The sequence below is a fragment of the Medicago truncatula genome, chromosome 4, assembly GCF_003473485.1.
Source record: "Medicago truncatula cultivar Jemalong A17 chromosome 4, MtrunA17r5.0-ANR, whole genome shotgun sequence".
Lineage (NCBI taxonomy): Eukaryota > Viridiplantae > Streptophyta > Magnoliopsida > Fabales > Fabaceae > Medicago > Medicago truncatula.
Window position 1 is genome coordinate 51,667,198 of NC_053045.1, and position 18,535 is coordinate 51,685,732.

Below are 18,535 nucleotides of genomic sequence, written 5' to 3' on the forward strand. Positions count from 1 at the left end.
GAAGCGACTATGTTGTTATTTTATATATATATATATATATATATATATATATATATATATATATATATATATCATTTTTACCTGTTAAAAAAAAGGCTTGCATTAAATAATTTTATAAAGAACTTAAAACCAATTAAATCACATATTTGCAAAAATTCCATGCAGATTACTTCTTTTTCATTGCATCAAAGTTGCTCAAACAATATCACAGGTTCGTATCGTAAGCAACCACATAACCCGTCTATATATTTATGTTTTGGTCTTTTCTTTCGATTTTTTACATACCAGATTAGACTGTCTCTTAAATTGACGACTCAAACAATTTGATTTCGCCTTCTTCTGTTAGAATCACTGCGTAAGAGGAAAATACATCTCAATATTATTTTCCATTAAAAAGGACAGTATTTATGTAAAACTTATATGAATTAACTAACATATCTCTGCAGGGTGCATCGACAACTTTCAAAAATACTAATACCTTACTTCACGAATAACTAATGGCGTTATGGCGTGTTTGGACTGACGGTGATATTATCGAAGTCACAGTGAGTCATTGTCATTTCAAACGGAAATAAAAGCTGCACTTTAGTATTTGAGGCCTACGTTATTTTGACAAAGTCACATTTGACTCAAACATAAATCAAGCATATGTTTGTATGTGGTGAGATGATGCTAAACACACGTTTAGTCCTACGATACAATTTGTAGCTTTGGAAAAAGCACGGTAAAAGACTTTGGAACACGAGAAATCAAAGACAAACGTAGTTACAAACCAAGCATAAGACAAACAGCAGTTGGAAATCCTTCTTCCCTCTTTTCATGACACTGTTTGTGGGCACCTTGCATATGTGTGTGTGTATAATTAATGTTGATTTTAAGTAGAAACCATTAAGCTAATACTAGAGTTTTGAAAGGAAAGTTAAAACTACACCATAACGAAGGGGAAAGGTTTTAGAGTAAAATAATACCTTAATTTCTCTAATTAGCTGCACGATGTATGCATGATACATCATATCGTATATTTACAATATATGACATGAAAATTCTCAAAAATCGCCAACAAACCTAACTGTTTTAACTAACTTGAATTAAAATACAACAAATCCAACTGTTGAGCACCCCCAGATATTGCATTCGAATTGAGATCAATCAACTTGCATCTTTAATTATTTTGTTTCTTCAGATTTCACATAGCAGTTTAGCACAATATTAAAAACATGTTTTCCTCCTTCAAATGGGTGGAACCAGACAAAACCGTAGTTTTTCCCTATCATAAGATTCATCCAAAGGTGAAATTTTTGGACACAAGAGGAGGGAAACAAATAATAAAAAATCATGGAAAACCATTTCAAATACATTGTCAATAAACTATATCAACACCCTAATGACTGACGGTTACATGATTTTGGGAAAAATTAAAAGAACTATACAAATAAAACAAGACATAACACACAACCAGAACTACATTGACATCATAGTTTCAAAAATAGCTTAGCAACCAGAACATAGATATGTCTGGAATGTGTGAATTTGTTAGCAAACACTTAGCAACCTGAGTAATGAGTTATGCCTGCAAGAGAACCTCGGGAGCTCAGCACGTAGCATCAAATGAGGTGGCAAACATCCTTTGTATTTTATCTCCTAGTCTGTCACATATGATACATCAGTTTAGCCGAGTTCTGTGCAAGAATCATATAAATAAATCACGTAGAAAACATGCCATCATAACTATTTACAAATTTATTGATGAAAGAACACGTGCAATAATAACCCTGCACGCCTAAAGCACCCCAGGAGGCCAGGACTCGAGAATGAGTCATAAAACCTAGAAAAGGAACCCCAGGTTAAGTGCAGCTGAGTAGGTCAGAGCCTAGTTACCGTTCTTTTAGCATTTTTATTTTTCGCCACTCAAAATTATTTTAATCCAACATCAATAAATACAAAATTCAAAAGAGCATTATTTCGGATAATAAAGGTGCCTCCCCATTAGATAATGCCTCCATTTACACACTGACTGCTGACACAGTGAGCAGTCCTGCACTATAGTCATTAGCTCTCTATCATAAACTGATTTCCTCCCTGATAGTTGTTAGCTAAGGAAAGCTAGAGGATGTCCCTATTGCAGCAGCACAGCTCCCAAGCATTTCTCGAAACATCAGTTTCAACAATAAAAGCCATGACCAAATCTGGGACTACAAAGAGCCTAGGACAGACAGTTAAGTTATAGCTTTAATGCTTGGACAACATGTTCCATTTGTTTAGATCATTAGAGGTTATCTCAAGCAATTCAGTAAGCGATTTGGCAACTAACCCGTAGTTCTTCAGAAATTTTCTGTAGTATCCTATCAACCCCCAAAACCTTTTTATGACCTTCACGTATTTGGGGCAGGCCACTAATTTATTGATTCAGCTTTTACAGGTCTGCCTACAGCAACCCCTTTTTGTGACGCAATTTGGCCAAAGACACTACAGCTTCTTCAGCAAGTTTACATCTTTACCCCCAGATATTACATTGGAACAATCGAAAAACCTTCAGGTGCTCAACGTGTTCTTTTGGCCCTCTATTACAGCCTTCACAATTCGCCCATCAACTCTTGGAAGGTAAAAGGTGCATTAGCAAGTCCAAATGACATGCCAGAATCAGATAGCAGCTGACTGTATCAATTGCTGACAACAAGAATACAAGCTAGGGAATTCCATAACCCTTCTTTATTCTCTAATATACATTATATGCTTCAGCTAACTACAGTTAATACATTATTAAGTTTTCTATTTGGTTATAACTTCCCTGCCCCATTTACCAATTTATTCTATTCTTCCTAAAACACACCTTCTTCAAAAAACAGTGCTTGTCAAAGTACAATAGACAACACTGCAACTGAAAAGTATCAACATTCCAGAGTGGTGATCATAAACGTCTACCTGGGTGGTTAAACAAAAAAATTCAAGAAATACAACATATAGTAATTCATACCTTCAAACGTGGAGACTGGCGAACAGATGAAGCAGAATCAGGAGATAAACGTGCCAAACTTTTCCTTCTGCGAACTTGTTTTTTCTTTAATTGTGCACTACTGCCAGAGCGTTCCACTTCATGCTCATTTTCCATGGTTGTAGAATCACTTCTAACAGATGTGCCAGGAGCGGATGAAGATATAAAGGCAGATTCTCCAGGATTGACTGTTGTTAGAACTAAGCTCCCTGTTTAATAGCAATTAGATAAAGTTACATTCATTACAAGCAACCCTTTCATCCAATTTCCAACAAGCGAAGATACTATTTAATTAGACATGTGAAGAAAATATATTAAGAACAATTATACTTATATTCATATAATAATAAGCTAATGAGAAGAATATCAAATCAACTAGAACCATGTTTGAACAGTTCAATAAGACATATGAACTGGTAAAACATTCATTCAATAAATTTTCTTCAAATAATGAATAAACATCATTATAATATGAAGTATTTGGAATTACTATTATTATTAATAGAATCACTTCGTATTGGAGCTCTGCATATTTGGAATTATTATCATTTTACAATTCAAGCGGTCTTTTCAGTCTCCAATATGCAGAGCTCCCACATCACATGCATGCACTCATTTAAAAGATAGAAACAAACATTGATACCTTGTACCAATGCTTCTTGAAATTTTTTCCTCATTACTCTGACAAACTTAAACAGACCATCTGTCTTGTTTAATTCATGGACCAGCTCTTCAATACCATCGAAGGAAGGTTCACAACGTAACACTGAAAGATAAAAGAGATGGTGTAGGTTTCATGAAGTGTATATACACTGAATATTGTATAAAATCATAAATGCAGGCTGCTTACATGTATAAGTATTTTTATCATGGAAGACAGTAAAAGAGTACTCCTCATTTGGATTCTTCAAATTTATATTCTTGAACGTGAACTTTACCCCTGAAGAGCATAACTAATAAGGATATCAACTTTGTGAAGAAGAATAAAAAGAAACCTTATGCAAAAAAAGTTAATTGTCAATTACCACGTCCCCCTTTGACATGAAAACCAAGTACCCTGTTATACCAAGAGATGGCCTCATGTGTTTCGTCTGTATGTTCAATGCCTTCATTCAACCTCCCTTCAGATGCTGCCAAAGCTTCATATGGATTAAAAGAGAAGACGAGGGAGGTGAGAGGATATCTTATAAAAGTACATAACATTTCTTTTAACGAAGTAATTTCAAGTTTAGTAAGTAGAACAAATCAAATAGAATATATAATAGAGAAGAAACGCAAAAACATAGTTCCTCAATCAAAACTTAGAATGCATAACATCTGTGCAACAGCTAACATTCATACTTTTTTTCTTGAGAAAATGTGTTCAGTATTTGTAAACAGTTCATACATTCAAAAATAATGGAAGTGGGCATCATGATATCGGTCAAACATAAAATCTCCCGATTTTGTACAAGACAAGCTTTTTTGAAGCCCAAATTCATTAATTCTACCACTTTGATACACAAAAGGGACCAACGATATCCCATTACTTCATTACAACTTTAAAAAAAACCCTAAAAAATTTAAAAAGACTGACGGTGCTTAAACAGATGTAGTAAACCAATGCCTGTCTCCCGAGAAGTCACTTGGTTGAGATTCTCTCTTCAACCTCAAGAAACTTGGTTCAAGACCCGGCACCAGAGATGTAGTAAACCAATAACCACCCAGCAAACAGAAACCCCAAAACGACCACAACATAGTTACAAGCTTAAGAACTACGACCACGACAGTTCAAACTTATAAATACATGTTCTGTAAAAGCAATTAATGAAGAACGTATGAGTTATGACAAACCCATTGTTAGAAAAACATCCTTCAAATCTTATTTTATAACAGGCGAACTTAAAATCTTCAAAAATGATTTTACAGGTTGCATGATAATCCATGTCTTACTAGTTCTATGCTTCCAGAAGAAAAACAAAGATTTACATGTTGAAGTAGCTACTAAAAAAAAATGTTAGCGTCTAGACATGACAACCTCATAGTACATGTAATCTCGATACTTATGCAAGATGGCATTTGGCTACTTTATGTTTAACATACATTGTGTGCACAATATCAAATAGATTGAGCAAACATCAAATATATGTCCTATAAACAAATAAAAATGTAGACTTGAATAGGGAACAAGTTACAACCATGTCCAATCATGATGTCGACAACCATGGATTAGCTTATTTTTTATCTCATTAAAAATAGCTTATGCAAATAAATAAGTTTTTATGTTAATTCATAAGTTCCCACTAGTGAAAATTGTATTTTCTCAAAGTTCCCACTAATGAAAATTGTATCTTCATAAGAGCTGTTTTTTCATAAACTACATTGACAAGCTTATGAATAAGACATAAAAGCTTATTTATTTGTATAAGTTGTTTTTCATAAGCTCAAAAATAAGCCAATCCAAACGGGCACTAAGTCAATGTTAAATTCCTTCACCAAACAGGGTTTGAATCTGTAAAAACATAAAATACTTAAATAGCTACAAATTGCAGCATTTGCAGGAAAAAGAGGTTAATTACCGAGTGATTGCTGCGATAGAAACGAGATATATTCTTGTTTCCTCGTTCGAACCTCTTGAATACTTGAGTTGAGATTTCCAACTCTAGCCTTAGCAGAAGCAATAGCATCTAACAAAGCCATTCGCTTAGCCTCTTTACGCGTCTTTTCTGAAAAAACAAAAACAAAAAAAGTTCACAAATTTTCCCTTACTTAAAACAAATAAGCTTAAAATTGAAAACCCTAATACTTATACAAACCAACCTGCGAGTACTTTAACCAATTCATCTTCCACTTCCTTCAATTTGTCTTTAACCTCTTCTAATTGAACTGAGAAGGAAAAGTAAAAATGAAAACCCTAATATGAGGAAAAGAGTGAAAGTGAAAATTGAAAGATGAAACCCTAAAGACCTTGAGTTTTCGCGGTTTGTTGTCCGGTGGTTTTAATGGATTGGAAGGATTTGGAGACGGAAGCGGCAAAGGCGTCGATGGTGTGGATTTGTTGAGTGATTTCTGAGTCGCGATGGGTTGAAGAAGTTGAACACTCCATCTTTCTGGACTCACTCGTATCCAGTGTTTTTGAATTTCATGAGTTAGAAAAAAAAGCTCGAACGTTGTTGTGGTGGGCCAGTTTCTCAGTTAAACTATGTAAATGAAAGTGTACTTTGGTCATTCAAAAACATAAATTACATCTCCAATTCATTTAAATAAGGATTAATTAAGTTTTTAGTCCCTATAAATATTTAGAATTTTGTTTTTAATCCCCATAAAATAAAATCACATTTTTTAATCCTTATAAAATTTTCCATCAACATTTTTAGTCCTTATAAAATTTTTCATAAGCATTTTTAGTCCCTATAAAAATTTTCCATTAGCATTTTTAGTCCCTAAAATGCTTAAGGAAAATGTCACAGGGACTAAAAAGTGTGATTTTATTTTACAGGGACTAAAAACTTAATTAACCCTTTAAATAATGACTATTATAATATCTAGTTCATCATAATTACACGACTTGTTGTAATTTTGTTTTTCTATAAAAGAGTCTAATTTGAGGCCTATTTCGTTTAGTCAGTGAGAATCACATTGTGTCCTGAGTTGCATATCGTGTCTATTACTAGTTCATACAACTCTCACGGATAAAAATGACTATGATACTGTAAGTCATTATTGGTCGATGATGGGATAAAACTGTAAGTGCACGGTTTATCGATGTAGTAATAAAAAGTATCGTTTTGATAGGGAGTTATGAATTTACTTAACTTTCAACAATGATTAGAAAAGAGTTTTAGTTTGCAAGTTTGGATTTTTAATTAAAATAAAATAATAAAAATAAAAGCGCATTGTGATTATTGGTTCATCTAAATAACAAGTCCTTCACAAACAAACCCTAAACCATAATTTTATATTGGATTTACTTTCTAAAGACAAGTTTCTCTTTGAACCCTTGAAACCCTTCACAAGCAAACTTTGTGAGTGTGGTCCTCTAGCAACCACGCATATTTTCATGGTTGGTTGCTATTAGAATCATTGAAGTTCGAAACTTTATATGTCTCAAGGTTTGCTAGACTATTTTCATGTTTCGCAATCCTTGTCTAAATTCATTTGTTCCAATATCAAAACTCCACTTTTGCTTTATGAATTAATATTTGAGATGATAAATTAACAATTACTAACCCTCCACTTTCGCTTCTACAGTTTGGTAATTGTTAATACATGTTAAAACGGTGAATTTAGATTAGAAAGTAGATTTATATAAAATTAGGGCTCAATGCTTGGTTTGATTAGGGTTATGTCATTTAGACTTACCCAACAATCCCAAGACAAGAAGAGTCTACTCACTCACGTTCATTGTAGACATAGAAAAGAAGAAGAAGAAGAAGAACATAAAATAAAGGTGAACTTTTATTCAAAGAAACAATTGTCACTTATTATTTCAGATAACAAAAGATGAATTGTTGTGATAGCTAGCTACTCTAGTTATAGCCTTATGTCGACTTAAAACCTAAGCAACTATTCACTAGAATGTTCCACAAGAAACCACGGGCTTTTAGATCAAAATAGGTAGCTTGTTTCCGAAGCAAAAGCAGCAAAAGAGCACCCTGAATCAGCTTCTAATCCTCTTTCTTTTGCTCCAAGACTCAATCTATCAAATATTCGTTCATGAAATATAACAATATGCAATTGAAGTAAAATAGTTCTAAAAGGAAATAATATTTAAATAAATAAACTTAAAATCTAAATAAAACAGAATCAAATATTATATTAAAACTACTAATTATTGACTCATCAGTCGATTCTTAAAGAAGGATCGATCAGTATGTATGTTCATTCATGTTGGGTTTTATATATGGCCCATTATTTTATCTTTTATCAACTATTATTTAACTTGTGTTTTTTATACGTTTGATCTAAATTTATGTTTGATGTGCAAAAAAATATTTTTGGTGATTTAATGTTCTAAAATGTTGTGGTTCGGTGTAAAAAATTGTTTTAGTCTGACGCAGGAGTGGATCAGATCCTAACATCCAATCAATTTGTAAAAAGTGATCCTACAAAAAAACATAAAATTGAACAATTGAATTCTAACGTCTCATCTACAGGGGTCAGTTTCAAACCTTATACCTATTTTTATTTTGTGGTGGTCACCTATGACCTTGCATATATTATGTATTGTCCCTATCAACTGAGCTAACCTCAAGAGGACTAAACCTTGTAACTATTGATCCATAACTGATAGAGTTGGATCAAACGTAGCTCCCAAAATGTAGCGAATGGGAGTTCGGGTCCAATATGTTCGGGAGTTAGAATCCAAGGGAGGTATTTTGAAGTTTTTTAGGGGGCGTGAGCAATTTGAGAGTCCCCTAGAGCAATCTTCCTAATATATGTGAAAGCAAGGCCCGTCGAAACGCACAAAGGGCTATGATAATTGGGCATCTGCAATATTACTTTTCCCACCCTATACCTTTCCTCACGCGCCCTATTTTTTTTCTTCCAAAATACCCTTTGTCCGAAAAATATAATCCGAACTACTTCCGGAATATTAATTCCGGATTTATTCGTGGATTTTGGCACTTAATCACCCTGATGGATGAAGATGTCAGTAATGAATAGATGAATCCGGATTATATAATCCGAACAATTTATATGATTTTCGTATTATATAATCTGAAAAGTGTAAATCACCCCGTTGAAAGTCAACAAAAGTGGGTGGTGAACGATGGTTCCGGATTATATAATCCGGATGTTATAAATCTGTCCGGATTATATAATCCAAACTGCATCAGTATAGAGGCAGAAGTCATCTGTTTTGGCTGAGCCTATGTTTTAGAGTAGATTTAGTCAATGTTGTTGGCCTTTGACCATATGCAGACCAAAAAATCAAGTTATAAAATCGAAATTAACAACACAATATAATTTTCAAACATTAATAAAACATAATTATCCAAATGTTACATAACATTGTGATCCAAAATATTCAAACATTAAAAGTAAATAAAATACAATCAATCCCTAATAACTACACCCTAGCACCTCTGCCACCACCCCTGCCACCATCAGTAGCTCCCCGACGACGGTAAACTTTCCCGTCATTCACCTCTTTCAACGCGTCCTCCAAATGTTACCATTCCTCAGTCCTTTTCGGCACCAGACCACTTCTCATCACAACATAGATGTGGTCTCTAATGCGGCTCATCCTTCCGCTAAGCTGTAAGTAGGCAAGGTCTCCATCCTTCTGAGCAGCTCGCGCATCAAGGATCTCACGCTCCAATGACCTCGGCACCGGTACCGACATGTTTGGAAGAATCATGTGTGGATGGGAATGTCGATAAAACCAATCGGTATATCCATCTTCTGCCTCCACACCATGAACTGCAGGCTCTACCAACTGCTTAGGTGTCAACGCATAATCAAGTGCACGGAGAAAGCGGTTTGTGATCTCCGCCAAATTAACATCAACAACTGCACCCTCAACGGGATGTCCCGGTATGGTCTGAACCCACCCAAACTGACGAAGCACCCTCTCCGGCAGATATCTCACCATGCGGCCTCTGAATCTCAGCCATCCAGAGCAGGCCAGTCTCGTGTGGGCCACCAGGATAGTCATTTAGTGGCTCAGGGTCCACCACCTTCTCCTTCTTCTTTCGCCTTTGTCGTGGCTCGACATCTTCCATTTCCTCGTCCATAGCATGCAACTCCTCCTCAAGTTCCTGATCCTCCATGTGCTGCAAGCCCACATCAGGCTGCTCTTGCTGCAAGTCCATATACTCTTGCCACTCTGGCTGATGCTCGACACCAGGCTCTACATCAGCATGACGTCCTCTAGCACCCAGACGCCTCGAAGGAACACCACCTTCATGCCGTTGGCTACACGCTCTCCTACGGGAAGCATGCTCTGCCTCCCTTACGCGCCGAGTATTAGATGTTGAACCTTCTGTAACATTCAAATTAGGGTAATCAATCATAACAATCAAACATCATAATCAAACTGCACATAACAGAAGCAAAAAAAAAAAAAAACATTATGGGTTCGTTCGGATTTCAAATTCCAGACATCAACAATCCTGTCCGGAAAATGAAATCTGGATTGCACCCGACCAGAATTCCAAAAAAAAAACTACCAAATTAACCATGCAAGTGTACAGAAATCGAACTTACCTTCCATGCTGGTTGACAAGGGTTGAAATGCGGTGCTTTTGAGCAACAAAACTCCAAATTTGGACAAGATTTGCGGTGTTCGGATTTTGGGATAATGTAGAGAGAGAGAGTGAATGGTGAATGTGAAAATGTAAAACTGGGGGGTGAAGTCCCTTTTATACTTCGCAGTTGTCCATAATATATATTTCGGAATATGCATATATGTTCCAGATTATAAAATCTGAAGGACATTTTAGTAATTTGCATAGGGCGTGCGAGAAGGCCATATAATGAGAAAAATAATAGTCTATATATTTTCATATACGCCCCCAATTGCCACACTGCTCTATTGAAACGGTAAGGTAGAAGATACTTGTGAGATATAATTTGGGGGCATATTATACTTTTGTCATACAATTATATACTACTGTTTTTTTCAAATACGTGCAAAGTGTGATTGTTAAAGCTCACTTGTCTCGTAAATATAGCTTAGAAGGTAAAAAAAAAAGGTCTACATCGATATTTAATATGTCGTGGTACATACAATTATACACTTCTCGGTACTTATCTTTGTGTGAGTTTTTCAGTGAGATTCTTTAAAGTTAAAAACATATTACAGTGCACTTAAGCACAACTGCACTCCGTTAATTCACAGTAGTAATAAAATCTGTAGCATGATTAGAAAACATAACATATACATGCTACAAATACTTCTTTTTTTAAGGAACTTATGGTTCTTCATGACATAAACTTTGGGTATTGGTCAACAAAAGAAACTTTGGGTTTGCCATTGCACACTCGCACTCAGCAATCATTTTAAACTTCAAGCTCCGCCCCCTTGTTTGTACAACGGTTTAGGCTTCTTTTTCCAACGTCGAAGTGAAAACACTATTTAAAACTCACACACAAAACTATGAGGTATCTGAGTGAAAATGTGTGACTTAACTAATATTACAATTGCTAGCTGAGTTATATCCTATGCACACAATTTAAGGCTTAATTAATTGCAAATATATAATGACTGAACAATTGCTTGAAGCTTCATTAGCTCTCATGTTAAAGCAAGAATCAACCTTCAAATTAAAAATTGGTAGCGTAGGTCATGTATAAACATTTTCATATGCTTTCATCCATGTCTTTACCTTTTTGACCCATGAAGTCGTTTATTAAATAATATATCTAGCGTTTGTCATACTCAGCCTCGCAAGTAAATTTGTCATATCCGGGTCTCTATAATGAACTTAATTAAAACACTATTAAAAACAAATTAAATAATGAATGAACGATTGCTTGAAGTTTCATTAGTTCTCATGCTTAAGTAAGAATCAATCAACCCTCAAATCTGCTGGTCTTGAAAAGATGTAATGCTTGCCATGCATAAACAATTTCATATGCCCCAATCAATCTTTTAGTCTCGTGATTTTTTTTAATTAATATTACTAACCCACTTTAAACTTTACAGCCGAAAGAATAAAAGGTTAATACTATGTCACTAATCTTGAAGCAAGAGAAGAACATTCCATATAACCAAGGCAATTGAAAGCAAGGACGAAACCTTAATAAAACACACAAAAGAGATGGAAAACCATTAAAGAATGAATGGCTTTTATAAAGGGTTTCGTTTTGAGGTTAATTTTCAAAAGAAAAAGTAAAAAATAGTGGTAAAAAAAGTTAAATTAAAATAAGAAATAAACTTAATAAATATTTATTTTAATTATGTATTAAGATCACTTTAGAAGGTTAGATTCCATGTAAAAAAAGAAGAAGTTAATACTCCACTAGCTGAAGTTGATTTAGAACACACGATTTTTTTTTCTTCCTCCCTCTCGTTTAATAATGTTAAAAAAACTCAATTATTGTTTAAAGGGATCGATCTCTATTCTAACATACTTACATAACTGATAAGTTTTTATTTTTTGACAAAAACCTACACAACTTGTTGTTAAGTGACAAATTTATTTTTGTCAATAGTTTTACAATTTGTGTTAATATTGCATTCATGTCATAGTTTTTCTTGTGAAATGATTGATTTGGCATATGTTTGGGAAAAAATAGTAATATGTACACGATGTGACAATATTTTACTATTTTTGTTAACTTGAATTTTCAATCACAGCTGCATGCGAGTTATTTTGTGTGGTAAGCAACTAATTAGAGGATGACGCGAAACCTTACAAAGAAACACGAAAATGCATCGAAAAAGAGTGTTAAGGCGGTTGCGTTTGATTAAACATTGCACCAAATCAAATTGATTTGATTAAGAATAAGGGTCTACTCAGACAAATCTATAACATTTGTTTCCTCTCAAATTTCTCTTATCAAGACAGTTGCGCAAACATTTTGCTAAAACAATTATCCCCAAGTCATTGTCAATGCTGTTAATTTGATATACAAAATATTCTTTTGCTAAATTGTCACGTTAAAAAGCCACAAATTTATTCTACCAAAAAAAAAACCACAAATTTATATTGATACTATTTATGTTGATACTAGACTGGACATGCAATTTCATTTATCAATGATATATAATAGTTTTTTTATAAAACTCTTTTGTGTCGGTCGAGTGACGACGACTTGAACTTTAAAATGTGTTTCTCTTAAAATTTTATATTCATTTTTTTTTTTGAACTAATTTGGATGAGTTGGTTTAACTTTTTTAAAAAAAATAGTTTTTCTATTGCAAAAAAAAAAAAAAGAATCTATCCATATGGTACCATAGAATTGTTGGGTATGATACTTGGAGGCAAAATTAATTAAAAAATCAGTATGTATCTTTATTTTTTTCTCATAATGATCATGTGTATAATTACCATTTTACCAAATGTTTATATTGAACACAAGGCATATATCGTGTCACTGTCACTCTTACATATTTTAATAATTAGCGAACAACAAACATTTCTTTTGTTATGTAGGATGGACAAATTCCGTTTAGGTCACTTATGTCCCTCAACATAATTATGGGAGTACCCATCAAAGCAATTTTGTGAGAAATGAATATGACAGTTATGTTTACATAGTAAAGAGGGTTGAAAAAGTCATTCTCTATATACTTTTATATGTGGACAATAACTTCATGACAAGTTCTAGCAAGAAAGAGATCAATCATCTCAAGGAGAAACTTGTTGCTGAGTTTGAGATGAAAGATACTGATGTTGCTAAGAGGATACTTGAAATAAATGTTGCGAGGAACTGAAACAAGGATGTAGTTTTCTTTTCTCAGTTTTGTTACTTGAAAAAGTGGCAGAGCAGTTTAGGATGCATGAAGTTGAGCCAACTAAGATTCCTTTGGGCGATAGCACAAACCATTCAGTAATGCAAGCTCTTCTATCCTAAGAAGAGAAGAGGAAGATGAAAACTAATAAGTGTGCTAGTGGTGTACGAAGTATCGTGTATTGCATGATTTGTAGTAAGCTGAATTTAGAACAGAGAGTCGATTTATGGAAATTTGCGCGAGGAGCATAGAAATATTTGAAGCGGGTTTCGAGATACTTGAATGAGTCGCAAAAGAATGTTTAAATACGCAAGAGAAGCTCAAGAAAATTACATTTTGGAGGGTTTTGTAGATGCAAGCTATGTTGGAAATGTGGATGCTAGGAAATCATTACTGAGTTTTGTGTTTACATTGTTTGGAACTGTTACAAGTTGGAAGGAAAATCAACAATATGCTATGACATTATGTACAACTCAAGTTGGGATTTTCCTATTTGAAGGGACAAAGAAAGCCATATGGTTGAAGGGTATGATTGGGGAGTTAGAAGTTACTTAAGAATGTGTGAAGATACATTTTGCAATTCATTTGACAAATCATCAACTCTATCATGAAATGACAAAACACATTAACATTAATTTGAATTTCACTAGAGAAAAGATAGAATCTAGAATTGTTATAAAAAAAGTTGCATCAGAAGACAATAAGTCGAATGTGTTAACCAATTCATTACCTGGATCAAAGTTTAAGATTTAATCATTTCTTGAACTTTATATATTTTGTTAAAGAATAATCGTAGGCTATTAAGAGAAGCAATTTGGTTGATGGGTTAATGAACATCACCAATGATTTGAAGTCAAGGTGGATAATGTGTCTTAAAATGAGTTTTTTTTCTTTCTTTCTTCCAGCTTAAGTAGTATGTGAACTGAATAAGGCAGCTGGGTGATTCAAATCTTTGTGTTTTTATCATTCTATCATCTGCCAATTTGAGATCTACTAATGCCGTTTACATATTTGCACTATTATATTTCTGTGTTTTGTTGGTATTTTTAGTCAATTTCAATTTTGCGTTTCAAATGTATTTTGTTGCTATCATCAAATTTAACATTCTTTTAGTTTTACAAATAACTTGTCAATATGTGTTTGAAGTGGTTATGTTATGGACATCTATATTCAATACTAGCAAACATCTACAAAAAAATATTCCGTAGATGAATGAGTAAAAATAATGTGAATTATTGTTTAGTGTTGACCATTGATTGTATGTAAAAAAAAATTGTTTAATGTTTTTTGGCTTAATACATCCCCCGGTCTCTTAACTTATTTTAATTTCTCAGTTTAGTCCATTAACTATTAAATGTTTCAATTTGGTCCTTATCTTTGTTTTCGTCATCGATTTGGTCCAAATTTATTAATTTTAAATCCCTAAAAAACAAGACCGTTGGATAAAGGAAAGTTCATCATATCTAACCATGTACCAACAACACCTAAGTATCTAAAATTAATTTTTAAAAATAATATAAATTCATTTATATTAATTTAGAAATAAAAAAATTCTAAAAAATTGGAAAATTAATCTTCGAAAATAAAAAAAAAAAATCAGGATTTTTTTATAAAAAAACCTGGAGAATTACTTTTAATTTGGAAAGAAAAATCTGAACTTTTTCGAAATATATTTTCTAATAATTAGCCAAAATGACTTTTTGTTAGAATCAGCCAAAATCGTAAAATCTTCATAATTTCGTAAAAAAATGAATTTTAAAATAATAAAATTTTGAAATAAAATTTTTGAAAAAAATAATCTGAATTTTTTCTAAATTTGTATCGAGATTATTAAAAAATAAAATATTTTCCAAAATTTAAATTTTGTAGAAAAAAATTTAAAAACTTTTTTTTCGAAAAAAATCTGACATTTTTTTTTAAACTTTTGAATTTTTGCTTTTTTTGTATTTTGAAAATTAAATTCCAGAATTTTTTAAAATCTTTTTATTTTCGAAAAAAAAATCTGAATTATAATTAACAAAAATCCATTTTGGCTAATTATTAGAAAATATATTTCGAAAAATTTCAGATTTTTCTTTCCAAATTAAAAGTAATTTTTCAGATTTTTTTTTAAAAAAAATTCCTGAATTTTTTTTCAAAATTTGTAGATTTTTTTTTATTTTCGAAAATTAATTTTCCAATTTTTTAGAAATTTTTTTATTTCTAAATTAATATAAATGAATTTATATTTTTTTAAAAAATTAAATTTCAGATAGTTAGGTGTTGGTGGTACACGGTTAGATATGATGAACTTCCTTTATCCAACGGTCTTGTTTTTTGGGGATTTAAAATTAATAAAATTGGTCCAAATCGATGACGAAAACAAAGATAAAGACCAAATTGAAACGTTTAATAGTTAAGGGACTACACTGAGAAATTAAAATAAGTTAAGGGACCGGGGATGTATTAAGCCATATTTTTTTGTTTACTAAATAATGTCTTAATTTGTTTAATGTTTAGAATCAAGGTTTTAGTTTGCTCTTTCATAGAAAAAAGGTTTTAGTTTGTTAACTTATTATTAACATTTAAACCATTTTTGTATGATATCCTTAGCGTGTTATTGACTTTATTAAACACTAATATTGATATATCAATATGTGGATGAAAATTGAAAACGTCTCAATGCATGTCATTTTGACTGTACAATCTTTATTTTATCAACATTCAAACAAAGATTAGTTTTCTGTCAAAAAAAAAAAAAACTCTCATGACAAAAATCAATTATTGAGGCTATTTCTTCACCTTTTTCTCCACAAAAATCAATTTCTTGCTCCGGCAGTAGAAAAACCCTTAACGGTTAAGACTCAAACCGTTACACCAAAGAAGTGACTAAGAAAATGATGGATCATTTGTGTAGGCTTAGCTCAATAATCCTATGTGAATTTTAGGTACCAAAACACCAAAAAGCAAACAGTTGAGAAAGGTCCCATCCGTGCGACAACAGAATCCAAAGTCCCAACCATATGCCATACAACCAAACAGTTTACCTCTTATTCTTTTTTTCAATTAATGTAACCCCATTTTGCTTCCTGCTTTGGCTAGATGTGTGTCTTTCATCTCCCTCAATCATTTATTTTTTTGCCAACAATACACCCAAGGAAAATCACCAAATTTTATAGGCTGGCATTTTAAGCAATTGCCACAAAAATTTGGTGTAGTAGTAAGGGCTAAGGAGTAACCTAGATAGAGGTTAATGATGCATAGGCTATTTTCACAATACCAATTTTTGAGCTTATTAGTTAATTATAAGTTCATATGACATAAATATATCTTTTATATAAAAAAAATAATAGGATTAAATATGGTTTTAGTCCTTACAAAATTATGAGTTTTTATATAATATTGTAGTTTGTAAGAATAGTCTTTATTTTGATTTTTTTATACAAAAAATGGATACTTTTGGTCCGCTAATATAGTCTCTATGAAATACAAATAGAGACTAAAAGTGAATACACTAAACTTAAAAGTTTATAATTTGTATGAATTAAAAACATATTTAACCTAAGATAATATGGAAAAAAATATATCAGTTTGTAAGATAATGTTAAAAACATATTTATACTATACTACATACAATTTTACACAAAGCTGTCGTACGTCATGGCTGGCTTGGCCCTTTTAACGACTAGAATTCCATCTCATGTGCCCTTTTCTATCACATAGCTCGTGCCTAGATTCCCCATGGATGCACTTGTCAAATAATTCAAGTAAAATATCCATGAAATCCAAGCATTATCACGAGGACTAAATTGCCATGTGTCCACTAAAATTCAATTGTTTCATTTTCTCATGTCACGCGACATCACGTGAAAGCTTGCATATTTTATAGTAATGTTTAAAGTCACAATGAAAATATAAAATTAAACCTTAGTAAGTAAGATTCAAACTAATAATTTTAAAATAAAATGGATATATGATTACTCTCTAGTCATCACTCATGTGTTAGTTTAATAGTTTAGTATTGAGTTTTTAGCTATGTTAATAGTTTATGTTTGAGATGGTTTTGATTTTAAATATATATGAGATTCTTAGGACAAATAGACAGTGTCATAGATCGCATCATATGTGAATTTTTTTTTATACAAAATGGAGCAGTTTTTGTATTCATGAGAATGAGAATGCCCTATATGCTTGAATTTTCTTAATCTAGCTCAGATCTAAAGTTAAATCCATGACAGGTTAAATAGAAGCAACATCTGAATCACATATAGTAAATAAATTCAAATTTGATTGAGATCAAGACACATAACAGAAGAAACTTTATTCCAAAAGTTTCATTTTCCTTTTAATGTTCTGCTGCAAATTTTCAAAACATGTGAAAGGGTAATTTTGGTAATCAATTATTGCATGTGAGACTTTCTTTACATGTGCCTGTAGCAAAAGAAGGAAAAACTTTCTTCTAATTAATGCGCCACTTTTGCTTGCTAATGGCTCTAACTATTAACTAACAGTTTTACCAATTGTTAGTTTTTCTGTTATAACTGTAAGCTTCAGTTCTAGTTAGACTCTGTATCAATTTTTTTGTCAACCCTCCGGTTTTTAGGAAAGTTAATAGAAAGTTCTACTAGGAAGTAAATAGAGTCTAGCTAAAAATTATACCATCCTGAAATTTAACTTGGTTATTACAAATAATCTTTCGTTTAGTGGAGTTTATTGATCATTTGAGCTTAATCAAGTACCAAAGCTGTGAGTAGACGGTGTACTCATATATACATAGCATATACTCACGTACCAATTCAGTTCTTTCAATCAAAATCATATCAAAAATTGCAATACTTTCGTGTCACCACTCACCACTATGTTAGCTTAAAATAGAAAGGAAAAAAAAAAAAAAAAAAACTACTATTTTGATGCAATGGTTTATTGGCTAGTGTTTCCAATCTTTAATTTAATATAAAACTATTTTTATATTATAAATTAAACGAATTTAGATCTAAGTGACAAAATGGAGAGTCATGCTCAAAACTAGTTGGCCTTTGGCAGAATGTGTTATATAGGAGACAAAATGCGCCATCCCATATTTTCAGGACAAAATTCGTCTCATCCATCTAAACTATATGAGAAAATAATATGAAAGCTTATTTTATATTATATAATGAAAATGAAGGCACATCAAAAGA

The 18,535-nt window shown here is 32.4% G+C and overlaps 2 protein-coding genes across 4 annotated transcripts; both read right to left on the reverse strand.

Moving 5' to 3' along the window:
- Window positions 1-1,139: 1,139 nt before the first annotated feature.
- On the reverse strand, window positions 1,140-6,165 carry LOC25493739 (kinetochore protein SPC25 homolog). Of its 3 annotated transcripts, none has more exons than XM_039833789.1 (8): window positions 5,939-6,165; window positions 5,792-5,857; window positions 5,551-5,697; window positions 4,018-4,122; window positions 3,843-3,932; window positions 3,636-3,758; window positions 2,975-3,201; window positions 1,140-1,679 (listed from the first exon to the last, which is right to left on the reverse strand). In XM_039833789.1, the coding sequence occupies exons 1-8, from the start codon at window positions 6,075-6,077 to the stop codon at window positions 1,650-1,652; spliced, it is 927 nt and encodes a 308-aa protein (XP_039689723.1). In that variant the 5' UTR covers window positions 6,078-6,165; the 3' UTR covers window positions 1,140-1,649. The 3 variants fall into 3 exon arrangements, with proteins under 3 accessions (XP_039689723.1, XP_039689722.1, XP_013457776.1); XM_039833788.1 differs by having other exon boundaries at window positions 4,018-4,131; window positions 5,939-6,163; XM_013602322.3 differs by having other exon boundaries at window positions 1,140-1,646; window positions 4,018-4,131; window positions 5,939-6,162.
- A 2,870-nt stretch (window positions 6,166-9,035) lies between these two features.
- On the reverse strand, window positions 9,036-10,494 carry LOC25493740 (uncharacterized). Its single transcript, XM_013602323.3, has 2 exons — window positions 10,184-10,494; window positions 9,036-9,959 (listed from the first exon to the last, which is right to left on the reverse strand). The coding sequence occupies exons 1-2, from the start codon at window positions 10,380-10,382 to the stop codon at window positions 9,496-9,498; spliced, it is 663 nt and encodes a 220-aa protein (XP_013457777.2). The 5' UTR covers window positions 10,383-10,494; the 3' UTR covers window positions 9,036-9,495.
- Between the last annotated feature and the right edge of the window lie 8,041 nt (window positions 10,495-18,535).